Raw genomic sequence first — 27,095 nt, 5'->3', positions numbered from 1 at the left:
CTGTAGCTAGTGTTGACCTATTTACAGCCGAGGAGCTGTAGCTAGTGTTGGCCTATTTACAGCTGAAGAGCTGTAGCTAGTGTTGACCTATTTACAGCCGAGGAGCTGTATCTAGTGTTGGCCTATTTACAGCTGAAGAGCTGTAGCTAGTGTTGGCCTATTTACAGCTGAGGAGCTGTAGCTAGTGTTGGCCTATTTACAGCTGAAGAGCTGTAGCTTGTGTTGACCTATTTACAGCCGAGGAGCTGTAGCTAGTGTTGACCTATTTACAGCCGAAGAGCTGTAGCTAGTTTTGTCCTATTTACAGCTGAGGAGCTGTAGCTAGTGTTGACCTATTTACAGCTGAGGAGCTGTAGCTAGTGTTGGCCTATTTACAGATGAAGAGCTGTAGCTAGTTTTGTCCTATTTACAGCTGAGGAGCTGTAGCTAGTGTTGACCTATTTACAGCTGAGGAGCTGTAGCTAGTGTTGACCTATTTACAGCCGAGGAGCTGTAGCTAGTGTTGGCCTATTTATAGCTGAGGAGCTGTAGCTAGTGTTGGCCTATTTACAGCTGAAGAGCTGTAGCTAGTGTTGGCCTATTTACAGCTGAAGAGCTGTAGCTACTGTTGGCCTATTTACAGCCGAAGAGCTGTAGCTAGTTTTGTCCTATTTACAGGTGAGGAGCTGTAGCTAGTGTTGGCCTATTTACAGATGAAGAGCTGTAGCTAGTTTTGTCCTATTTACAGCTGAGGAGCTGTAGCTAGTGTTGGCCTATTTACAGCTGAGGAGCTGTAGCTAGTGTTGGCCTATTTACAGCTGAGGAGCTGTAGTTAGTGTTGTAGTTAGTGTTGACCTATTTACAGCCGAGGAGCTGTAGCTAGTGTTGGCCTATTTATAGCTGAGGAGCTGTAGCTAGTGTTGGACTATTTACAGCTGAAGAGCTGTAGCTCGTGTTGACCTATTTACAGCTGAGGAGCTGTAGCTAGTGTTGGCCTATTTACAGCTGAGGAGCTGTAGCTAGTGTTGGCCTATTTACAGCTGAAGAGCTGTAGCTAGTGTTGGCCTATTTACAGCTGAAGAGCTGTAGCTAGTGTTGGCCTATTTACAGCTGAGGAGCTGTAGCTTGTGTTGACCTATTTACAGCTGAGGAGCTGTAGCTAGTGTTGGCCTATTTACAGCCGAGGAGCTGTATCTAGTGTTGGCCTATTTACAGCTGAAGAGCTGTAGCTAGTGTTGGCCTATTTACAGCTGAGGAGCTGTAGCTAGTGTTGGCCTATTTACAGCCGAAGAGCTGTAGCTTGTGTTGACCTATTTACAGCCGAGGAGCTGTAGCTAGTGTTGGCCTATTTACAGCCGAAGAGCTGTAGCTAGTTTTGTCCTATTTACAGCTGAGGAGCTGTAGCTAGTGTTGGCCTATTTACAGCTGAGGAGCTGTAGCTAGTGTTGGCCTATTTACAGATGAAGAGCTGTAGCTAGTTTTGTCCTATTTACAGCTGAGGAGCTGTAGCTAGTGTTGACCTATTTACAGCTGAGGAGCTGTAGCTAGTGTTGACCTATTTACAGCCGAGGAGCTGTAGCTAGTGTTGGCCTTTTTACAGCTGAGGAGCTGTAGCTAGTGTTGGCCTTTTTACAGCTGAGGAGCTGTAGCTAGTGTTGGAATATTTACAGCTGAGGAGCTGTAGCTAGTGTTGGCCAATTTACAGCTGAAGAGCTGTAGCTAGTGTTGGCCTATTTATAGCTGAGGAGCTGTAGCTAGTGTTGACCTATTTACAGCTGAGGAGCTGTAGCTAGTGTTGGTCTGTAGAACTCACCAGTGTTGTATAATACGGGTGTGACGTTTAACCAAATTTGGGATCGTTAAAACCATTAAAAAAATGGACATCACTGTGCAGTTATTACAAAACTACCATTAACAGGTTCCGATCATCATCATAAAGGAAACATTTAAATTAAATAAATACCTAACGCTACAATGCTGTAAGTAGGAGGAGATATGCATCTTTCAAATTATTTTCCACGAATGTAAAGCGCTCCGCCTGTCATCATCGTTAAAAGTTGGAAAAATGGCAGAGTGAGACAGGGAAGACCTGCATGGCATTACTTTGAGAAGTTAAATGACAAGGTGATCAAATACAAACTTGTGAGGTTGAATTGAGCTACAGTGGCAGTACAGGTGCAATGCTGAAAGACGCACTGTGAGACACAACCCGTTGTTGGCAGCAGCGCGATAAGGGTCGGAGTGAAAATGTCAAGATCTGATCAGCACTGATTGCAGAAATGATTGCAGTTGAAATGCAGCCATTGTCAATGGTAGAGGATGTCGGCTTCAATACCCTAATGGTATATCTAGAACCAGACTACAAGACGCCATGTCAAAAAAACGTGAAGGCCCTGACGGAGAAATTGTACAATGATTGCTCTGTAAGGACAAAGTTCAAACTCTGAAAATGGCCTTTGTGGCATCGATAGGAGTCAGAAACTACAAAGTGCAAATAGGATAATTTGTCATAAAGTCAGTCTGGTCTAAAACAGAGTTTGGAACATCCGTGCATCACAACAGGTAAATGAAGGTTGGGTTTTGATTTGAAGATGTCCATTTGCCCACTAACATGGGGTGAACAGCTGCTGTGATTGCTCTCTATCCAATAGCATAGACAGTTAGACAGACCTGCCAATCTGTCACGATCGTGTGGGAGTGAGACGGACCAAAACGCAGCATGTGGAAAATAAGCCATCTTCTTTTATTATTGAAGAAGGCAAAACGAAACAAAACACTTACAAACTAACAAAACAACAAACGACCGTGAAGCTACAAAACGAAAGTGCACACACAAGCTACTAACGTTTACAACCACCCTGGACACTACAAAACCCACATAAATTACCCATGTCACACCCTGACCTAACTAAAATAATAAAGAAAACAAAGAATACTAAGGCCAGGGCGTGACACAATCAGCTCTGACTATACATAAGACAATATGTCAAGCATTTTTTAACTTGAGAAATACTGCACCAAACACCTTAGTTAGATGTAAAATTGCGCAACTAAAACATCCTCAGCAAAAACGTCAAAATGATTTAGCTATTTCTTGAGTTATCTCAGATTCATTCTGGGGATTTTGAGAAAATGAAATAGGCTTCTGCGTCTACAGTGCCTCATGGGGGACAAACATCATTAACCAAACGCGGAATCGGTCAGGAAACACAACTCTAAGACTGAATTTTTGTTTCTTCTAATGAGCAACAGAAAAACAAATGTGCCAAACAGCATGTTCAGTGGCTCTTTAACAACAGATTGTTGGACGACTATGAACACGCTGTCATACATCACTGCAACGAGCCATCACATTGATGAGAAGTGGGACATTAAGGACGTACTGACAACTGAGAACACGGAAGAAAGGCACACAACAGAGAACCTAAAACGGCATTAATACCATTGTTGCTGAGTGGGTGGAGGACTGCAGTAAGGTGAACGACGTCTGGTAGGGTTTCCACTAGTTACCACAGACACAAACTCAAATTTGTTTAATCTTTTTGGTCTTAATTGTAGGTATAAGGTTGGCAGTGTGGTTAAGGTTAGGTTTCAATTGTGAAATCATTAAAAATATTAATGTTTAAACAATAAAAAAATGCCAGTGTAAACGTTAAGAACATTTTTCCATTTGTCACATCCCTACTGTATAATACTGTAGTAGGTACATAGTATCGGTCTACAGTAACTTACCTCTGTTGATTCTTGTTGTACAGTAGGCACTATGGTCTCTGTAACTCACCTGTGATGAGCTCGCGGACCTCCATGTCGTTGGTCTTCCTCAGCAGGCGGACAAGGGCAGGGATACCGTCACAGTTCTTGATGGCCACCTTGTTGTCGTGGTCCTTGCCGTAGGAGATGTTCCTCAGGGCTCCGCAGGCCTTGCGGTGGACCTCAGCCTTGGGATGGTCCAGCAGGCTTGCCAGCACCGGGATCCCCTTCAGCTGACGCACATCTTTCTTGATCTTGTCGTTTTCGTAGCACAGGTGCTGCAGGTATGCGGCAGCGTTAGACTTGACCGGGTCGATTGGGTGGCCCAGCATGGCTATGACCTCTTGCAGATCGGGGTCACGCCAGCGCGGGTCCTTGCGGATGCTGTCGATGGAGGGCGAGCGGCGGCCAGCCAGGCGGTCCAGGCTGGCCATGCTCCCCCTCTCGGGCTGGGCCAAGGGGGCCGGGTACATGCCATGGATGTAGGGGTGTCGCTCGTCAATCATCTCCGCCTCGATGGGATCCTCGTAACCCCTATAATGGTGAGGGAAAAGGAGGGGGTACGTTTGAGGAAAGATCATGTAACATTGTTCAGAGCATTTCATATCTCTCTGTGAGGAGTTGTAGTTGTATGTTTTCTGCACATTTTCAGGACATTGGGATACGATTTAGTCTACGACTGCAAGGTTAACACCATCAATACTACTTCTATTACTACTAAAACAGATGGAGAGAGCATTTATTGGGATTTGTATAATAGAGGGATTTCAGGAGAAAGAGAAGGGGGGATAAGAGTTGAGAAAGGCAAAGTGAGGTGAGAGTGATTGACTGATGGAGGGAAAAAGGAGATAGACACAGGGGTGAAGGAGAGGTGAAAAGACAGGAGTGAGAGAGGAGAAAAGAGGACAAAGACGGAGACGGGGGACAACAAGGCTTGTCTGTTATTAACAGCTCTGTCAGAGGGCCGCTCCCATCGATAAGAGAAACAGGGGCCACTTCCTTATTAACCGTCTCTGTCGGCTCAGAGCGATGTTCTCTTTTACCTTTTTTAATAATGATGGGGGAGCTGGTGTTAGTGTTGGGCGAGGAGGAGAGGGAGAGAGAGAAAAAGAGTGAGAGTAGAGACAGAAAGAGCCAGGGAGAAGAGGAAAGGCGATAGAAAGAGGGAGAGAGAGAAAAAGAAAGAGGGAGCAAGTGAAAGAAAGAAAAACAGACAGTCAGAAATAAAGAATTTAATTTGAAACAGCAAGCCAGAAAAAATTAATTGAGGCTATTTATATAATAAATATTAATTTGGAGGGCAGAAATGATTAAATATTAAAGCATTAGACCCCTCACTAAAGGCTTCAGTCACACAAAAGTTAAACTTGAATCTGAACTGGTTCTCAAGCAGATTAGTAAGAATGTCTCAGCTAGGGCTGTTCTGGTGATCACAATACCGCTACACCGGCGGTCACTACTCATGATGGCAGTCAAATTCCATGTGACCGTTTAGTCACGTTAATTAGGCTTCTCTAAGCTCTGATGCTGCTAATGGTCATTAGTAGCCTACCAAACTTGCTAACTGCCTGGTACTCAGCACTCTATTGTCACTCTAATCACTCTGACATCAATGTGAATGTAATCGAAAATCGAATCAAACACTTAATGAGAGCCCATGAGCTCAAGTAGCGCAACATTTCTTTATGCTATGCAATTGAGGCCTCTATTAAAAAGAGTAGGATCCCAACAGCTTTCTATGGGCTTGGGCAACTATATTTATTTCTCAACTTTCCTAATATTAAGCACATTGCTTCTCTTTACAACAGGAGTATAGCTTACCTGACTGGCATGAAAATAAACCACGGGAAAAGCGTCCTCCATTCACTATTTAAGTACATAGATGACATGTATTTTTTTTCCCTGGACTGAAACATGACCCGTCAAACAGAGCTTCTTAACACCTGCCCGCTTAACCCGGAAGCCAGCCAAACCAATGTGTCGGAGGAAACACTGTTCAACTGATGACCGAGGTCAGCCTGCAGGCACCAGGTCCGCCACAAGGAGTCGCTAGAGCATGATGAGGCAAGTAAAACCCACCCCGGCCAAACCCTCCCCTAACCTGGACGACACTGGGCCAATTGTGCGCCTCCCTATGGTACTCCCGGTCACGACCGGGAGTACCATAGGTCGTGACCGGGATTGAACCCGGGTCAGTTGTGACGCCTCGAGCACTGCGATGCAGTGCCTTAGACCGCTGCACTGCTCGCTAGGCCCAGTCATAAGGTTTGTATCACAACTAAAGTGGCCAAATAACTTCTTAAAATGAAGCACATTAATCCACTTTACAAGGGGTGTAGAGTCTAACTGGCATACATACGCAGCATGTTTCAAGTTTGGAGAAGATAAGTTTCACCATAAAAATGCACTTTGACAATGGTGTTTTCCCACTAATGGAACATTCGCGCTTATAGCTTACTACCGTGTGCGTATTGCTGCACTTATAATGTGAAGAAATAGCCTAATAGTTTATCAACATTTTAAGCTAAATGTTCTGATCTGTAAGCCTAAAAATTATGCTAATGATGTATACATTTGGGATCTATCGCATCCCACAACTGTCCCAGACTATGTTTGGAATATTTATTTCTCACACAGAATAGGTCAACTTTTGTACTACGGGGGATAGTAGATTGACATAGGCTGGTGCTTTTATTGTTCGTTTGGCTTAATCATCTTGTTGGCTGACGAAAAGTAAATACGGAAAGTTTTTCCAATATCTACAATATGCACCTTGGAATTGGATAAGGACGCGCACAGTTGCATCCCCGATGTGTCTGTCTTCACTTCTAGCCTGTGAGAAAGACCCGCGTGACAGAAAGCTATGTGAGTTAGAAGTGCTTTGGAGCATGTAGCCAGGCATTATTATTATAATTATTATATTCAGCTCATGGGCACAACGGCCACTGGCCGCAAAAGGCATGGATAATTTTAGGGGACATTACAGCCACAGAATGGTGATGCCACCATGAAATTCGCGGCATTATCAAGTGCTTGTCAAATTGTGAATGAGGGACTGATGAAGTGTGTACAGCCTGCGCAAAAAAACAAATCAGAGCTCATGCCTTTAATGCAACTTTTTTCAAATCATCATTAGAGTCGCATCATGCAGCTTTAGAATGTATTGGAACTCAGAGTGATCCAGTTTGTCTCGAAATAAAGAGTAGTAGATACAGCTCCTATCGAGATGGAACCGTTCATTTACTTCTCCAGACAAAAAGGGCTCCATTTCGAAACTCATCTGGGACTAACTTCGTTAGCGTGATTTCTAGCAGCTTAGCTAGCAGCTGGTTAGCGGCTCTGTCAAGCAGGCTTCAACCTGTCTGTTAAGTGGGATTCCGGGACAAGAAATAACGGTCCTAGCTGTTAGAAGCTAACCGTGTCACGGAATCCATGTAAAAACAAGTTCAGTATTTATTTCTAATGAAGATTGGTAATTTTTTTGTCAAAAACAACAAACCGAGAGTTTCCAGCATACAGTGTTCAGCTGCACACTCCCTGTGGTCAGGAAAGGAGAGGCAGCAGTAGAGCGAGAGAACCCAACCATGCTCACAGGGAGGTTTCTGACCCAACACTGTCTCACCAAAGACTATGCTAATGCCCTGCCTGTCCTGGCTGCCTCCCTGGGACTGGGCCCAGGTTAGCTTAGCGCCAGAGCCATTAAGGGAGATGTATTCCATTTCTATATACAGTATGACAGTGCTAAGCAGTTAGCTCTCCTGTGGTGAAGTGGGTCCCCAGGTAGGCCTGCATGCCCCAGATGAGAGCCCCTCTATTCCACTCGATTCCCTCCAGTCTCTCCCCCGTCTCCAGGCCCCTCCAGTAACCTTCCTCCCTAGCCCTCTTTGGTCTGTGATCTACACAAGGCTCTCTGCTCATCAATTCTCAAGGAGCACACACTGCAGGGGGCAAAAAGTGGAACTCTTCATTTCCATCTCAGAGTGGTGGAGGAGGTACACATGTTTATTGTAACCCTGGTGCTCCAGTACCACCAACAGTACACATGTTTATTGTAACCCTGGTGCTCCAGTACCACCAACAGTACATATGTTTATTGTAACCCTGGTGCTCCAGTACCACCAACAGTACACATGTTTATTGTAACCCTGGTGCTCCAGTATCCCCAACAGTACACATGTTTATTGTAACCCTGGTGCTCCAGTACCACCAACAGTACACATGTTTATTGTAACCCTGGTGCTCCAGTATCCCCAACAGTACACATGTTTATTGTAACCCTGGTGCTCCAGTACCACCAACAGTACACATGTTTATTGTAACCCTGGTGCTCCAGTATCTCCAACAGTACACATGTTTATTGTAACCCTGGTGCTCCAGTATCCCCAACAGTACACATGTTTATTGTAACCCTGGTGCTCCAGTACCACCAACAGTACACATGTTTATTGTAACCCTGGTGCTCCAGTATCTCCAACAGTACACATGTTTATTGTAACCCTGGTGCTCCAGTATCCCCAACAGTACACATGTTTATTGTAACCCTGGTGCTCCAGTATCCCCAACAGTACACATGTTTATTGTAACCCTGGTGCTCCAGTACCACCAACAGTACTCATGTTTATTGTAACCCTGGTGCTCCAGTACCACCAACAGTACACATGTTTATTGTAACCCTGGTGCTCCAGTACCACCAACAGTACACATGTTTATTGTAACCCTGGTGCTCCAGTATCTCCAACAGTACACATGTTTATTGTAACCCTGGTGCTCCAGTATCTCCAACAGTACACATGTTTATTGTAACCCTGGTGCTCCAGTATCCCCAACAGTACACATGTTTATTGTAACCCTGGTGCTCCAGTACCACCAACAGTACTCATGTTTATTGTAACCCTGGTGCTCCAGTACCACCAACAGTACACATGTTTATTGTAACCCTGGTGCTCCAGTATCCCCAACAGTACACATGTTTATTGTAACCCTGGTGCTCCAGTATCCCCAACAGTACACATGTTTATTGTAACCCTGGTGCTCCAGTATCTCCAACAGTACACATGTTTATTGTAACCCTGGTGCTCCAGTATCCCCAACAGTACACATGTTTATTGTAACCCTGGTGCTCCAGTACCACCAACAGTACACATGTTTATTGTAACCCTGGTGCTCCAGTATCCCCAACAGTACACATGTTAATTGTAACCCTGGTGCTCCAGTACCACCAACAGTACACATGTTTATTGTAACCCTGGTGCTCCAGTACCACCAACAGTACTCATGTTTATTGTAACCCTGGTATATCTAGATACCGAGGGGGTTAACATGACTTTCTTTGTTATCCATATGTATTCATGGTGTTTTGAGAAACAAAAGGTAAATCCTAATGATTTTACTTTTTCCACACACTTAGGGGTAAGATAGTAACAGACCGAGGAAAATAACCATCGTCACACAAAGTCACCATAATGGGACTATCCCAAGGGGGTTCCCTGTATTTGGGGTAGGAACGATACTATGATACTAAGTTCTATTCCGCTAGCTCTGTTCTCTCCTCTCCACTGTGATGTCTTTTCATCAGGAAAACAGAAGAGCCAGAGACAGGAAATGGGACAGGGGAATCTAATTAGTGTTGCACACTATGCGCCACCCACTGTAGCCTCCCCTCCCCCCACCACCGAGAGAGGCTTGTTTATCATACTTCCATAACTGGCCAGTCATCTATGATGTATGGTGGAACAAAAAGGGGCGACAGCCCTAACTGAGTGCTGGTGGTTATGGAGCTAGCTCCAGTATTTACTTGAATTTTAATGATTTTTATGTTAATTATGTGCTTTAAATTTCTCCCGGCTGCACTAGTGCACGTTGCGAGGGGAGAATCTCATCATGGTATTGCTGTGTTTGGGGCACATTACTTTGTGGGTTTAAATAAGCCCCTCGGTAACATATCAGCTTTTATGGCAACACGTTTTACATTTTACCTCCAGTGAAATCAATACATGATGAACTGGGAGAAAAAGCTCCTACCCAAGCAGCAATGTAACTAGACACTAAATCCTTATATATTCAGTAGGGAGGGGTTGAGCTGATATTAAAGATAAAGTAAACCAAAACCACAGGGAAGACAAGGCCAGGGTCTGGAGAGGCAAGCAGCTAAAGACAAGGCCAGGGTCTGGAGAGGCATGCAGCTAAAGACAAGGCCAGGGTCTGGAGAGGCAAGCAGCTAAAGACAAGACCAGGGTCTGGAGAGGCAAGCAGCTAAAGACAAGGCCAGGGTCTGGAGAGGCAAGCAGCTAAAGACAAGGCCAGGGTCTGGAGAGGCAAGCAGCTAAAGACAAGGCCAGGGTCTGGAGAGGCAAGCAGCTAAAGACAAGGCCAGGGTCTGGAGAGGCAAGCAGCTAAAGACAAGGCCAGGGTCTGGAGAGGCAAGCAGCTAAAGACAAGGCCAGGGTCTGGAGAGGCAAGCAGCTAAAGACAAGGCCAGGGTCTGGAGAGGCAAGCAGCTAAAGACAAGGCCAGGGTCTGGAGAGGCAAGCAGCTAAAGACAAGGCCAGGGTCTGGAGAGGCAAGCAGCTAAAGACAAGGCCAGGGTCTGGAGAGGCAAGCAGCTAAAGACAAGACCAGGGTCTGAAGAGGCAAGCAGCTAAAGACAAGACCAGGGTCTGGAGAGGCAAGCAGCTAAAGACAAGGCCAGGGTCTGGAGAGGCAAGCAGCTAAAGACAAGACCAGGGTCTGGAGAGGCAAGCAGCTAAAGACAAGGCCAGGGTCTGGAGAGGCAAGCAGCTAAAGACAAGGCCAGGGTCTGGAGAGGCAAGCAGCTAAAGACAAGGCCAGGGTCTGGAGAGGCAAGCAGCTAAAGACAAGGCCAGGGTCTGGAGAAGCAAGCAGCTAAAGACAAGGCCAGGGTCTGGAGAGGCAAGCAGCTAAAGACAAGGCCAGGGTCTGGAGAGGTAAGCAGCTAAAGACAAGGCCAGGGTCTGGAGAGGCAAGCAGCTAAAGACAAGACCAGGGTCTGGAGAGGCAAGCAGCTAAAGACAAGACCAGGGTCTGGAGAGGCAAGCAGCTAAAGACAAGGCCAGGGTCTGGAGAGGCAAGCAGCTAAAGACAAGACCAGGGTCTGGAGAGGCAAGCAGCTAAAGACAAGGCCAGGGTCTGGAGAGGCAAGCAGCTAAAGACAAGACCAGGGTCTGGAGAGGCAAGCAGCTAAAGACAAGACCAGGGTCTGGAGAGGCAAGCAGCTAAAGACAAGGCCAGGGTCTGGAGAGGCAAGCAGCTAAAGACAAGGCCAGGGTCTGGAGAGGCAAGCAGCTAAAGACAAGGCCAGGGTCTGGAGAGGCAAGCAGCTAAAGACAAGGCCAGGGTCTGGAGAGGCAAGCAGCTAAAGACAAGGCCAGGGTCTGGAGAGGCAAGCAGCTAAAGACAAGGCCAGGGTCTGGAGAGGCAAGCAGCTAAAGACAAGGCCAGGGTCTGGAGAGGCAAGCAGCTAAAGACAAGACCAGGGTCTGGAGAGGCAAGCAGCTAAAGACAAGGCCAGGGTCTGGAGAGGCAAGCAACTAAAGACAAGACCAGGGTCTGGAGAGGCAAGCAGCTAAAGACAAGGCCAGGGTCTGGAGAGGCAAGCAGCTAAAGACAAGACCAGGGTCTGGAGAGGCAAGCAGCTAAAGACAAGGCCAGGGTCTGGAGAGGCAAGCAGCTAAAGACAAGGCCAGGGTCTGGAGAGGCAAGCAGCTAAAGACAAGGCCAGGGTCTGGAGAGGCAAGCAGCTAAAGACAAGGCCAGGGTCTGGAGAGGCAAGCAGCTAAAGACAAGGCCAGGGTCTGGAGAGGCAAGCAGCTAAAGACAAGGCCAGGGTCTGGAGAGGCAAGCAGCTAAAGACAAGGCCAGGGTCTGGAGAGGCAAGCAGCTAAAGACAAGGCCAGGGTCTGGAGAGGCAAGCAGCTAAAGACAAGGCCAGGGTCTGGAGAGGCAAGCAGCTAAAGACAAGGCCAGGGTCTGGAGAGGCAAGCAGCTAAAGACAAGACCAGGGTCTTGCTCTGACAGTAGCAACAGCTACTGTCAGAGGCAAGCAGCACTGAAGAGGCAAGCAGCTAAAGACAAGACCAGGGTCTGGAGAGGCAAGCAGCTAAAGACAAGGCCAGGGTCTGGAGAGGCAAGCAGCTGCATTGAAATGTGAACCACAAGCAGAGACAAAGCTGAAAGACACCAAATGCCAAGAAAAGTCTATGTTTCTAAGGCATTCGTGTGGTTTTGGTCTTGTGGTACGTGGTTAGGTTTAGTTAGCATGGCCTAATTGCAAGGGTAGCCTTGATCAGACACCTTCTGAAACAGTTGTCTCCTTCTCCAGCTTCAAAAATGACCTTACTGCTGCTTCCTTGAAGGGTGTTGGTTGAGGAAATCTCAATGGAATGGTATAGTTCAGTCTACCCTCACCACCTCCTGTTTCTCACAGAATGGTTCCTTCCAGTCTAAGGAATGTACAATGGAACCATTCCAGGAACCAGGAGGGTTGAGGGTGGACTGGAACGTGAAGCACCACAAACCTCAAGCTCTGCCTTCAGCCCTGGTAATGAGGAAGGCCCCAGAGCTACGAGCTCTGCTCTGATTAAGCCCTAGTCATTAAGGCCAGGCTGGAACCAGCCTGCAAGCCTGGCTGCTACACTGAGGTTTTGGTCTGGAGGGCCTCTCAGCTAGCCTGGATAAACCAGTCTGAGCCCTGTGCTCACCATTGAGAGTAGCATTCAGTCTAGTTGAACCAGGCTAACTCATAGCTGCATGATAGATGGAAAAAGGCTGTGAGTAAGTAGAGGTTATACAGTACCGAGCATTCCTTTGTGAACACCCTGTCTGGTCTAACCACACATTCAGAAATACAGTTAGGGGATTCAAATGCTAACAGAAATAGAAGATGACGAGCCAAATCAACACTGCTGTGGATAAACCTCTGAAACAGAGAGTTATAGAGGGCATTACCAAATGATGTCTTCATTGCTATCAGATACATGTGCATACATCAACCGTCACACTCATACACACACTGAGAATCAGTGTACAGTTGGGGTTGAACTGGAACTCATTTAGATACACCTGATGCCGGGGTTGGTAAACGAGGTGCGGGCTGAGTGATGGGAATGTCAGCATTTGCATTTAAATTGGCACCATTGTGTTGATATAGGTGGGGTTTATTCACAGGATGTAAAAGGCCCTTGCCGCTTCAAAGCTACAGCTACCGCCGGCACCGCCGGCAGGCATAATGCTCACAGGATGATTACAGAAGCAGCTCACACTCATGTTAATGGAGCTGCTAAAGTAAGTGAGTGTGAAAGAGAGAGAGAAAGAAGAGAGTGTGTAGGAGTGGCAGCCAGCACATAGTAAAAGGAATCAGTGACATCCGTCTTTTTCTTTCCCTGTCATCTTCTGTCAATTATGTAGATCAAATCTCTATTCCTGTGGTCTCTGACCCTCTCCAATCCCTAAGGAAACAAACCCTAAAGGATTAGCAGTGGAGACATAATGTGTCCATCTCTGTTTGGAGGAACACAACAGATTGGTCATGCTCAGTTATGAATGTGAGCAATAAGTGACTTCTGATTCACAAGAGGCATGGCTACAAAACATCCGAAACATGTTCCTGTTGTATTCTGACTGATCCTACTGTCATTATCTGTTTGTTTCTTATTTCAATGACATGGGGGGAAGAAGAAAAACACTGTTCAGAACTTAGTTTCCCCATCATTGGACAACTTGCACTTCTAGTCTTGGCAGGCTCTCAGCGGAGAGCCTCTCTCCCTCTCTCCCTCCCTCAAGGTAGATGGGGAGGGGAGGCCCCATGGCAGGGGGAGGTGGGCAGGCAGTTGCAGCATGAGATGCAGAGATGAGCGATTTGAGATTGGCTCCAGACATCGCCATTGTCTGGCAGAGTTCAAAAGCAGCTATTAATCATGCTGACAACCACACATACACACACATATACACAAACACATATACACACACACACACACACACACACACACACACACACACACACACACACACACACATATATATATAGATATATATAGATATACACACACACAAATGATGTCTTCATTGCTATCAGATACATGCGCATACATCAACCGTCACACGCATACACACACTGAGAAGAGAGAGAGAGAGAGAGAACTACTCCGCTGAGAGCCTGCCAAGACTAGAAGTGCAAGTTGTCCAATGATGGGGAAACTAAGTTCTGAACAGTGTTTTTCTTCTTCCCCCCATGTCATTGAAATAAGAAACAAACAGATAATGACATTAGGATCAGTCAGAATACAACAGGAACATGTTTCGGATGTTTTGTAGCCATGCCTCTTGTGAATCAGAAGTCACTTATACACACACACACATTGAGCCACACAAATTCTCACTCACACACACACATATAGAAGCACACATGTACACACAAAGGAAGAAAGAGAGAGAGTGTGGGTGGAAACACACACACACCCACCCACACACACCCACACAGACCAAGTGAGAGAGGGGACAGAACACCTACATACTGTACAATGTGGACACACACACACACCTAACTAAAGACTACAAGTTTGGGCGGCCCAGTTCTTCCCTCCTACCCTGTAATAGATTACTATACCACCATGTTGACCTAATGTATGCTCGACGACAGCGCAGGAAACCATTTTTGCGCTAAACATCTTCATTTTTATTTTCCTTTTAATTGAGGGTTTCCAAAGTGACTAGACGATAAGCTGTAATTCACACATTCATTACAGCAGCTTCGATATTGAATTATGTTCTTGGAGACATACTAATGAGTGTGAGTGAGAGTGAGAGTGAGAGTAAGAGTAAGAGTGTGAGAGTGAGAGTGAGAGTGTGAGTGTAGGGGTGAGTGTGGTGGTGAGTGCGAGAGCGAGAGCGTGAGCGTGAGCGTGTGTCAGGAGACAGCTCTGGGAGGTTCGCTTCCTTGTCATGCTAATTCTAACTATGCAAAGTGTCTCGTTTTATTACCATACTGTATTACAGATGTGTTACTGTTTGTTTGATAGGTGACACAGAAGGTGATGGAGCATATCAGTGTGTTATGTTTTTCCCAAAGAAATGACGAGGGTATTGCCTTGTGAAATTAATCAGACAGCTAGCAACCTGGCAAGTGCGTAGTCAGGTGTGTGTATGTGCTTGTGTGTGTATGTGTATTAGTATGTTGTGAAACATGTAGCGTACAGTACAAATTGCCTGTCACAGCAACCGCTTCTCCTCAAGCCAATAGTGGAGTGAATCATTCTCTGGCTGTGTGTGTGTGTGTGTGTGTGTGTGTGTGTGTGTGTGTGTGTGTGTGTGTGTGTGTGTGTGTGTGCGTGTGCGTGTGTGCGTGTGTGAGTATTCCATGCAGACGGAAGCTCTGATTAAAGGGAAGCACCTTCAATCTGTACTTCCCCGTCCTGTGCTAGGCATAAATACAACACATCACCATGCTGCCTTTGAATCCAGGGTGTGTGTGATTAGGAATGTCCCAGACACTCAGCCCGACACTGTCAGAGGCTGTTACACTGCTACTCTACATCACCTTTGAACATCTACATGACAGAAACAACACACACACACACACACACACACACACACACACACACACACACACACACACACACACACACACACACACACACACACACACACACACACACACACACACACACACACACACACACACACACATAGGATTCCTATCTTCCTCCCTCACAAACCTCCTCAGTTCAATTCCCTTAAAACTGGCTCAGGGCCCACATTTAATTTCTCTTCCAATGGAAATTAATAAATCCATCTTTCACAGATCACCGATAAAAAAGAAAAGGTCTTTAAAACACACACTGCTCCCCGTCCTGCGCCTGTCCTAAGTCAAGCATGCTTGTGGTTTCTTTCTTGTGCTACAGAGTACAGGAAAAGTAGACATTTGTGTGGCCTGGAGGACTGCACAATCCCAAAGGGAGATACGGTGGTGTTATTAGGAGACGAGGGTCCATTTTGGGGTCTTTGTCAGAGGCTAACTGTCTGTTTTCTGGCAGATGGAGCCGGAGGTTAAAGACCTGTTAATGACAGTCCAGTGAGGAGGCTCAGGGAAGAAGATGGACAACAACACTGGAGCCTGTATTTAACACTCTCTCTCTACCTACATCTCCATACAAGCATTTCGCTACACACAAAATAATATCTGCAAAATATGTGTAAACGACCAATAAAAATGTAATATGATTCCCTTTTTCTATGGTCTCTCTCTCTCTCACGGTCTCTCTTTCTGTATCTAACAATATCTGTATCCCTCTCTCCCTATCTAACTGTGTCTCTGTCTCTGACCATTCCCCACATTCTGTGTTATTGTTCCAGTATTCACTTTTGAACGCGTGTTGAAACTAAGTACATTCCTTTGGTGAATGTTTGGAGCGCGGACCTGAATCTATCTTCCTTGATTTACAACAGGACATGAGTTGTTAACCCCCACTGGTTCTTCCTCCCCCCTCTTGGGTGAGAGGGGGTCTGATAGAAGTTTTTCATTGCAAACCTGATCTGACCTATTTGGATTCCCGTGGACAGTCATGACACACTTTATTTTAAGGGTACCAAATAAACCATTTATAATGAATTTATAAATTGTGTGTTCACCATTTATTAATCATTACAACCACATTTATAAATGTTAGTAGGTATTTATTCACACATTTATATTTCCTTAAACATCCTGTGTTGTGTGATTATTCTTTGACCAGGTACTGCTGGAAAGTCTACCAATAGCATGCCCATCTTTTTGTGAGAAATTACACTGGTCATTCAAAACATTTAGAAAGTATCTATAATGTATAAATAGCGCTCACTTTAGATCAGGGACTGCAAAAAGAAAACTAATAATAAGTAAATGTGGGAGAAATGATTAACAGACGGTAAACACACAATTTATTAATATCTTATAAATGGTTAAAGTTTTACTCTTAACACTTAAGTAACAAGGAAGACCTGTTTTCAAGGTCTTTTCAGACACCCAAAACAAAACCAGTCCAATCCTATCTTCCACTCACAGAACAAAGGTCCTCTATACATTTTCAGACAACTAAAAACAGACAGCATTCTGTCACTTCTCTCGTTCTCACCTGATGCGTGGCCCGTCGCGGAGTGGCTCTCTCATGGTTCTGCCGCGGTTGGTGCCTGGCAGCGTGCCTTGGCACCGGCTAGCAGTGGAGTAGTCAGGCTCCAGGTCATAGGGCTCCTCCTCCTCGGGGCCCAGGCTGCGGCGGTCGTCCTCCAGTCCGTATGGCTCTGGCTGGAAGCGTTCTGGCTGCGACCGGTTTAGGTCCACACTGCTGTTGCCCATGGGGACCTGGGGCTGGGCCACGTGGCCGTAGTCATCCTTCCGGATGGGTAGGGTCCCGTAGCTGTTCTCTGGCCGATAGCTGTTAGCCATAGCGTAGGGGTAGCGGGGTGGCCGGAAGTTGACTCCACGGGACAGGCTGCCGTAGTTGTCCGTCGCGTCTCCAATGCCGTAGCCGTCGTGGAGGCCGTAGTGGCGCCCACCGTACTGACTCCCACCAGCGTCGGGGGGGAGTGCGTCGCTGTAGGAGTCGTTGTAGTTGTTGTAGGAGCGTGTGAGCGTGGAGGTGGCTTGTGGCGTGGTGATGTAGCGCTCGCCATTCTTCAGGTAGCGCCGGTCGATGGAGTCTGTGTAGCTGCCCAGCGGGGACGAGCCCTCAGGCAGGGGCAGGCCGTCGGGGCCCAGAGGCACCTGGCGAACCGTCCGCGTGGTCACCGTCTTCACCATCTTAGTCACCTAGAGGAGGAGACGAGGTCACAAAGACAGAGATAACAACTGATTACCTAATCCCCATTACATTAGTAGTTCATCCGTTACTACCCAATCCTGGAAGTCTGTGTCGTGTGTATGGGCCACACCATGAGCAACAGTTGATGAGAACAATGTTGAAGCATTCTGATCAACCGTACAGGACTGTACTGAACAGTATGTTGAGGTGTCCCACCAGACAGAGAGACCACAGATTAATCTCTTCCCCAGACGGCTCTCTCTATAGGGCAGCAATTGAGCCTGGGGACGAGGTTACCCACAGTGACAGACAGGTGGTTAGGACTGAGACACAGCACACCGATGTAGCCTGTTGAATCACACAGACAGGAAAGTGGGATGCCGAAGTCACACAGTGAGAGAGAGGCTGAGGAATGAGATGAGGGTTGTTTCTTTAAAGAGTGACCTCTGAAGTTGTTAGTATCACATTGCTCAGACCGCAGGCATTGTCAACAACAGGTCAAAGACATGCATTGGGAAACTCAGTGACAAGAAAGGGTCGTACCATTGCCTTTAATTCATTTCTATTAGAAAAACTTGAGGCTAGGTTGTGTTGGAAGTAAGGTTGAGGTTCTGCGACATGTTCCAATAATAGTTCCCTCTAGCATCTGTTTAGTGCAGTAGTAGGACAACAGTCTTGGATGCAGCGCGCACAACCTTGACTTCCACTTAAGGTGCATGGTCAGAAGCTGCAGCCCAAATGGCACCCTGTCCCTATACAGTACACTACTTTTGACAAGAGCCCATAGGGCTTTGGTCAAAAGTAGTACACTACTTAGGGAATAAGGTGCAGTTTGGGACAAATTAAGAATCATAACTGGTAACTGTGACAGTCTTATAGAGCACTAGTAAACTGTAATATATATATATATATATATATATATATATATATATATATATATATATATATATATATATATATATATATATGTCTATACACCTTGTCCTTAACAAATCACACTCCTACTTGTCTGAGAGTGCTGAAACTGTCTGGCAGTCAGAGAGGGCTAGCTGCATCTCACCTCCTCCTGAGGTTCAGCACCGATACAGAAACCAATTTGCTGCCCAGTGAATTCTGCAGTGGCGATAATTGGCTATTTTGTCCGCGGCTATAAATTAATCTTCAAAATTAATGAGGTTGATGAAAATGAATCGTCATTGGAGGGGGCCCTATGTCTCACTCTGATGCAATTCGTGTTTTGCCTGACAAGATGCACAGAGATGGTTCATTCCCACTCAACTGGCAGACAAGTACTTCACTGAAATGAGCTTTTTCACATGAACACAGAAAGAGACTGGTTTCTGATTAGTTACATTTTCTGATACAACCACTTTGCTGAACTCTTAATTATAATATACCAGGTTTATAGTCATATTTATATATAGAATTTTAGCAAAGGCATGAAATAATAACAAGGAACCTCAATAAAGTATTAAACACATCTCCTCAAAAGAGGAAGCAGGGAACAAAATGTGAATGATAAATGCTAAACATTCACACTCATTAAAAATGTAATCTTCATCCCATTTTCACAAAGCCTTTAGTTTGTTCACACACTGTCCCTTTCTCAAACTGTGAGCTATTTTAAATTCTAACCGGCAGAAAACTGTCTACTTTAAGTCATGTCAAGGTTCATTTCTTCTTAGTGAATAATTTCGGTGCACCCGCAACATCTAAAGCTCACCCTTCTTTTGTTACTTCACACTATGCTGGCATAGCTGCTCTCCCTCGCTTTGCATGTAACTCACACATAATCATCCCTTTCATGTTAAAAATAAAGCCTTTTTCTGGTTCTTAACTTAATGAAACAGCTTGAGCACAAGGCCACCACTGGCCTTGAAATGACAGGCTGGCTTCTCTTCTGAGCTGGTCGATTAAGGGACTTTTATTGCCATTCATTTCAATTGAGGTGGTGATGGTAATTGAGTACAGACCTGGGTGGGACTAGGTCTCTTCACCTAAAACGACCTCATGCCTGCTACACTGTGCTGAAGTGTGGAAATGATCTCTAAGATCTGGGGTTGAGGATCACTACTCTGAACCATACAGCAGTGTTCCTCAATCCTGGTTATGATCCTAATCCACCACAAGCTGAAAATCTGCAGTGGCCCAAACTCCTTCCATCTTGCACAAGGCCGTGTTTCAACTCAGCCAGGGAGAGAAGCCTAGACATACACTTCATGTTTGTACTAACATGACTTCTAAAGAGCCTTCGCTGGTACAGCACGAAAAAACGCAAGACAGGTTTCAAACAGAACTCTGATCTGTTGGAAGATCACAACACACTAAACAAGCACTACTGGGACTGGGGATGGTGCTTCAGAGAGGGCCCAACTAGATCACTGTAAACAGGCTAAAAGAGAATCTCTAAATGCTGGTGTGTGTGTGTGTCGAGGCCATGTGGCGAAGGCAGCGTGCTACCTTGCCGTAATGAAAGGTGCCTGCAGTCAAACTGGGGCATATGTTTACCAACTGTTAGGCTGTTAAAGGGGGAGGAGAAAGGGAGAGCAGGTGTCACTTTCAGTCTTTATAGTGCTGTAACACTTTCACGATCTCTGCCGCATTCAACTTTTATAGACAGACAGAGCTCAAACTGACACACCCGCTGGGGGTTAGTGGAAGCATTTAGGGAGGTTTAGGGTCAGGGAGGTGCAAGTGGGAGGGGTTGGGGGTTCACTTCAAGCCACAAACCAGACATTTGGATGCCTTTGTTTTCTTTACTGGGTCTGTCTCTGATGGGGAGGGGGTGGGAGAAGGGGTGGGCACCAGGGTGCTGGGTTTGGACTGCTGGGTGATGGAACCTCCTGGCACCACCAGGGTCTTTGTGACGGTCACTGGCAGGTACCTGCGGCGGGTGATGGTTTTGATCACCTTGGTCACCTATGGGAAAGTGTTGAGGGCCGAGGTGGTCAATCAGTAGTACTGGGTATCACAGTTGTTTGAAAACACGTGATTCAACAACATAGGAATAAACGATCACCAAAAAATGACAGGGTAAAATCGCACATCAAATTGTTTTGCATTTTGTATCAGAGTGGCTTTCGTTCTTTCCCTTCACACCTTTCTCCCTGTTGTGTTTAATTTGTTTATATGGCCTGCCTTAACCCTCATTAACTCCCATCCACAGGACAGGGCGGAATGCCACTGCTTTTGATCGTTTTATTTATCTCTTTTAAAGAACAGTGGTAGTGTTTCACCCAACATTCACCATTCAGCCAGAGGGCAGCTGGAGAATGTCCAAAGAAAAGCACAGTGTTGGGAGGGAGATGGAGGATGGACGTGGTGGAGCCACTTTCCTTTGTGTGTGTGTGTGTGTGTGTGTTTGTGTGTGTGTGTTTGTATGTGTGTGTGCACGTGCGTGTGTGGTGGAGCTCCTTCCCTTCTCACCAGTTAGCTAGTTCCACATACCGGCCAGCACACTGACTCACTCCTTTACAGCTGGAGCGGATAGAAAGTTAGGCTTTAGTTAGCCTTTAAACAACACTTAATTCACAGGCCTTGTTATGGTCTGTTTGTTTAGGTGTGGTGGCTGGCTACTGATACTACTGCCTATACTGCTGCTTGCCTTGTGTGCAAATGTGTTTATCATAAAAAAAACATGTTTTTCCAAAAGCAGAAAGATGTGAAATCCTAGTGTTTCATCTTGCTGTGCTTAGAGGGGATACTCAGAAGGCATTCAAGGAAATGCATGAGCATTATGCAGCTAGCTGCAGCATCCTGTTGAAAGGAAGCCAATAATACATCGTTTGAAAAGATGAGATGTAAAGATGAGTCTGGAAACATCACGTGTGCAGTCTTCCATCACAAGCTGCCTAGCCAATACATTTGCCACAATTATAAAGCAACAGTCAAAACCGTCTCTTCCAAGGCTTACATCCAGATGAATCTGTGTCTTCCCTTCAAAATGACTTCCAAAAGCATCCTCTCTCTCGTCCCTGTGGAATTGAGTGTCCTTAAAAACAGTGACCCTCGTAGCCCTTGACTATGTTTTATTTAGCTGTGTGTGCGTTAGTTTGTGTGTGTGCGTTAGTTTGTGTGTGTGCATTAGTTTGTGTGTGTGCGTTAGTTTGTGTGTGTGCGTGAGTGACTCCAATCCCCTACAGTAAATAGGATAGCAGCACACACACAGTGAAACAGAGCGATTAGCTGGTCTGTTTAATTACAAACTCTGTAGTGTCTCTAGTGTGCCAGCAGCTCTACCCTTGGTCCCTCCGTCGGGTCCCTCCCTAGGGAACCAGACTGTCAGAACAGAACACATCTCTGCTTCACTGGAGATGTGGGTCGAGTCCCAAGCTGCGTCCCAAATGGCACCCTACTCCTTATATAGTGCACTACTTTTGTCCAGAGCTCTGGGCTATAGTGCACTATATAGGGAACAGGGTGCCATTCGGGACGTAACCACATTCCATCTGGAATCACACTGCACTGAGACACTGTCTGGAGAGGTGGTGTGCATAGCGTGGAGCAGGGCTGACTGAAGGGTGAAAGCTGTGAGCTGTGTTTAGGAAGGCCAGTAACGGTAAGAGTACTGGAGCTGTGCAGCGTTGGGGTGGCTGTGATGCTGTAAGAGTGACAGACAGACTGTGTGACAGGGTTGAGGGCGTGGCTGACATGGGCACACACAAAATGGTGACGTGAGTTGATAGTAAAGTGATGGGTGGGGGGGGGGGGGGGGGGGGGGGGGTTCCAACTCACCTTCAGGTTAGTTGACATATCCTTATATAGAAACAACAAAACACAAGAGGGCAATCAAGAAAAAAGAACCTGCAACACAAAATACTGTAGGAGCTGATACAGAATGAGCACCAAGAAATAAGACAACATCTGGGTTAGGGAGAAGGATAGAAAACACATCTCGTTAAAGGATTACGGGCCTTACAGATCTTAACTTTTGGCTACATATATGTCACAGGGTTGTAACCACCCCAAACAATTTGTCACATTAAAGTTGAAATCTAGTGTGTGAGCATTGAGTTCCTTCTCATTCAGCGCATAGGTACCCTCTACCTAATGTGATCTGTGTGTCAACTTGGCTTCCCCCAGTACCTTGGTTTCTGTGCGTCGCGTGGTGCCGTCGTCGGAGGTGACAACGGACACGTGGGAGGTGGGCGTGCCAGGGTCCTCCTCGATGGTGACCGTCTCCTCCACCATCTCCTGGGGCTCCTGCATCATGGCCAGAGACGTCTGGTTACTGGGGCTCTGCTCCTGGAGAGAGACAAGGAGAAATGGTTAGAGATTGGAGGAGAGGACACCAAAATCTTTTATTTAAGGAGATCGGTGTGCTGACCACCTTACGCATGCTTTATTATTTGACAGCACAGTCTGAAATGAGGTTGGGAGATACACATAGAGGGACAGATAGATGAGAAGGGCTGAGACTGGATATGTAACCCCGTCACCAGGGGTACACCCTACTGTATGTGGTCTGCAGCTGAACTTACACACACCCTACAAGGTCTGAGGCTGCACTTCATACGCAGTTACAATATATTCTCATCATCATACCACCCTGCATCCCACTGCTGGCCTTGCTTCTGAAGCTAAGCAGGGTTGGTCCTGGTCAGTCCCTGGATGGGAGACCAGATGCTGCTGGAAGTGGTGTTGGAGGGCCAGTAGGAGGCACCCTTTCCTCTGGTTTAAAAGAATATCTAAATTCCCAAGGGCAGTGATTCGGGACATTGCCCTCTGTAGGGTGCTGGGATGTTAAACGGGTGTCCTGACTCTCTGTGGTCACTAAAGATCTCATGGCACTTATCGTAAGAGTAGGGGTGTTAACCCTGGTGTCCTGGCTAAATTCCTAATCTGGCCCTCATACCATCATGGACACCTAATCATCCCCAGTTCACAATTGGTTCATTCATCCCCTGTAACTATTTCCCAGGATGTGGCTGTAAATGAGAATGTGTTTGTAACTATCAGACTATGATGTGGCAGAGTGATCTATTTGGTCAGAAGTGCCCATAACACAGTGGTAGTCTAGGCCTGACAGTTAAGGCAGAGGCTCAGAAATGTCTGTTAAAACGACTAGCACATAGCTCAGACACCCCTAAATTCACTACAAGACATGCCACCAGAGGTCTCTGTTTGAACTACTAGCACACAGCTCAGACACCCCTACATTCCCTACAAGACATGCCACCAGAGGTCTCTGTTTGAACTACTAGCACACAGCTCAGACACCCCTACATTCCCTACAAGACATGCCATCAGAGGTATCTGTTTAAACTACTAGCACACAGCTCAGACACCCCTACATTCACTACAAGACATGCCGCCAGAGGTCTCAGTCAGAACAGACTGTAGGAAACGCACAGTACTACATGGAACTTTATTCCACATTTTACATTTGCAATGTTGTCATTTAGCAGACGCTCTTATCCAGAGCGACTTACAGTAGAGTGCATACATTTTATTACATTTTTCTTTTTTTTTTCACATACTGAGACAAGGATATCCCTACCGGCCAATCCCTCCCTAACCCCTAACCCGGACGACGCTATGCCAATTGTGCGTCACCCCACGGACCTCCCGGTTGCGGCCGGCTGCGACAGAGCCTGGGCGTGAACCCAGAGACTCTGGTGGCGCAGCTAGCACTGCGATGCAGTGCCCTAGACCACTGCGCCACCCGGGACCACGGCACCACCACGGGACCACTGCGCCACCCTAGACCACTGCGCCACCACAGGTAACTCAAGCAAGCAGTAAAATCAGGTTAAAAAACAGGTAAAACTACAACTTATGGAACAACTTGTGAAGACTGAAGAGACACACAAAGGCATACACACACACGCACACGCTCGCACGCACAATCGCACACACGTGGTATTACAAATGTTGCATTATACGGTCGTGGCCAAAAGTTTTGAGAATGACACAAATATTAATTTCCACAAAGTTTGCTGCTTCAGTGTCTTTAGATATTTTTGTCAGATGTTACTATGGAATACTGAAGTATAATTACAAGCATTTCATAAGTGTCAAAGGCTTTTATTGACAATTACATGAAGTTGATGCAAAGAGTCAATATTTGCAGTCTTTTTCAAGACCTCTGCAATCCGCCCTGGCATGCTGTCAATTAACTTCTGGGCCACATCCTGACTGATGGCAGCCCATTCTTGCATAATCAATGCTTGGAGTTTGTCAGAATTTGTGGGTTTTTGTTTGTCCACCCGCCTCTTGAGGATTGACCACAAGTTCTCAATGGGATTAAGGTCTGGGGAGTTTCCTGGCCATGGACCCAAAATATCAATGTTTTATTCACCGAGCCACTTAGTTATCACTTTTGCCTTATGGCAAGGTGCTCCATCATGCTGGAAAAGGCATTGTTTGTCACCAAATTGTTCCTGGATGGTTGGGAGAAGTTGCTCTTGGAGGATGTGTTGGTACCATTCTTTATTCATGGCTGTGTTCTTAGGCAAACTTGTGAGTGAGCCCACTGCCTTGGCTGAGAAGAAACCTCACACATGAATGGTCTCAGGATGCTTTACTGTTGGCATGACACAGGACTGATAGTAGCGCTCACCTTGTCTTCTCCGGACAAGCTTTTTTCTGGATGCCCCAAACAATCGGAAAGGGGATTCATCAGAGAAAATGACTTTACCCCAGTCCTCAGCAGTCCAATCCCTGTACCTTTTGCAGAATATCAGCCTGTCCCTGATGTTTTTCCTGGAAATAAGTTGTTTCTTTGCTGCCCTTCTTGATACCAGGCCATCATGCAAAAGTCTTCGCCTCACACCTGCCTGATGCCATTCCTGAGCAAGCTCTGTACTGGTGGTGCCCCGATCCCGCAGCTGAATCAACTTTAGGAGACGGTCCTGTCGCTTGCTGGACTTTCTTGGGCGCCCTGAAGCCTTCTTCACAACAATTGAACCGCTCTCCTTGAAGTTCTTGATGATACGATAAATGGTTGATTTAGATGCAATCTTACTGGCAGCAATATCCTTGCCTGTGAAGCCCTTTTTGTGCAAAGCAATGATGACGGCATGTGTTTCCTTGCAGGTAACCATGGTTGACAGAGGAAGAACAATGATTCCAAGCACCACCCTCCTTTTGAAGCTTCCAGTCTGTTATTCGAACTCAATCAGCATGACATAGTGATCTCCAGCCTTGTCCTCGTCAACACTCACACCTGTGTTAACAAGAGAATCACTGACATGATGCTAGCTGGTCCTTTTGTGGCTGGGCTGAAATGCAGTGGGAGTGTTTTGGGGGGATTCAGTTAATTTGCATGGCAAATAGGGACTTTGCAATTAATTGCAATTCATCTGATCACTCTTCATAACATTCTGGAGTATATGCAAATTGCCATCATACAAACTGTGGCAGCAGACTTTGTGAAAATGTATATTTGTGTCATTCTCAAAACTCATGTAGATACACTACATGAGCAAAAGTATGTGGACACCTGCTCGTCAAACATTTAATTCCCTTCACTGGAACTAAGGGGCCTAGCCCGAGCCATGAAAAACAGCCCAAGACCATTATTCCTCCTACGCCAAACTTTACAGTCCGTCGGACTGACAGATGGTGAAGCATGATTCATTACTCCAGAGAACACGTTTCCACTGCTCAAAGTCCAATCATTACACAACTCCAGCCGACGCTTTTAATGCATGGTGATCTTAGGCTGCTCGAGCACGGAAACCCATTTCATGAAGCTCCCAACGAACAGTTATTGTGCTGACGTTGTTTTCAGAGGCAGTTTGGAACTCGGGAGTGAGTATAGCAACTGAGGACAGACAATTTATTTTAATTCAGCGGTCCCGTACTGTGAGCTTGTGAGGCCTACCACTTCGCGGCTGAGCCGCTGTTGCTCCTAGACGTTTCCACATCACAATAACAGCTCTTACAGTTGACCGGGGCAGCTCTAGCAGGGCAGAAATTTGACAAACTGACTTGTTGAAAGGTAGCATCCCATGACGGTGCCACGCTGAAAGTCACTGAGCTCTTCAGTAAGGCCGTTCTACTGCCAGTGTTTGTCTATGGAGATTGCATGGCTGTTTGCTCGATTTGAAGTAATTGCCTTAATCTTGTTTGGACCCCATGAAGAGTGGGAATCCTTAATAAATACAAATACCCTAGTTCCATATTGAAAGAAAACTAACGTCAACTAATTCCTGTACACCCTCGTAATGTGGAAAACAGGAAGGAAGCCATTTTCAGGCAATCATTGAACACCAAAACAAGGTAAAGAAAGGAGCGGGAGAGAGATGTACAGTGAACGCTGGTTAGGGCCACTAAGCTAGGAGAGAGGGAGAGAGATGTACAGTGAACGCTGGGCAGTGCCACTAAGCTAGGAGAGAGGGAGAGAGATGTACAGTGAACGCTGGGCAGGGCCACTAAGCTAGGAGAGAGGGAGAGAGATGTACAGTGAACGCTGGGCAGGGCCACTAAGTTAAGGAGAGAGGGAGAGAGATGTACAGTGAACGCTGGGCAGGGCCACTAAGCTAAGGAGAGAGGGAGAGAGATGTACAGTGAACGCTGGGCAGTGCCACTAAGCTAAGGAGAGAGGGTGGAGTAGAGAGAGAGGAAAACATG

The 27,095-nt window shown here is 46.2% G+C and overlaps 1 protein-coding gene across 17 annotated transcripts in view; it reads right to left on the bottom strand.

Annotated features, from left to right (window-relative positions):
• The window catches only part of LOC129826526 (splicing regulator ARVCF-like), a 378,140-nt gene that overhangs the window by 86,654 nt on the left and 264,391 nt on the right, over positions 1-27,095 (bottom strand). For 15 of the 17 annotated variants that reach the window (XM_055887365.1, XM_055887359.1, XM_055887363.1 and 12 more), the window contains 4 exons: positions 22,605-22,763; positions 22,254-22,274; positions 16,854-17,527; positions 3,761-4,263 (listed from right to left, as the gene is read on the bottom strand). In XM_055887365.1, coding sequence (XP_055743340.1) covers positions 3,761-4,263; positions 16,854-17,527; positions 22,254-22,274; positions 22,605-22,763 — 1,357 coding nt within the window. The remainder of the gene's footprint in view (positions 1-3,760; positions 4,264-16,853; positions 17,528-22,253; positions 22,275-22,604; positions 22,764-27,095) is intronic. The other 2 variants (XM_055887360.1, XM_055887366.1) reach the window with 1 other exon arrangement.

Source organism: Salvelinus fontinalis, chromosome 28, assembly GCF_029448725.1.
Source record: "Salvelinus fontinalis isolate EN_2023a chromosome 28, ASM2944872v1, whole genome shotgun sequence".
Taxonomy (NCBI): Eukaryota; Metazoa; Chordata; class Actinopteri; order Salmoniformes; family Salmonidae; genus Salvelinus; species Salvelinus fontinalis.
This window is presented reverse-complemented; position numbering and strand designations above follow the sequence as displayed.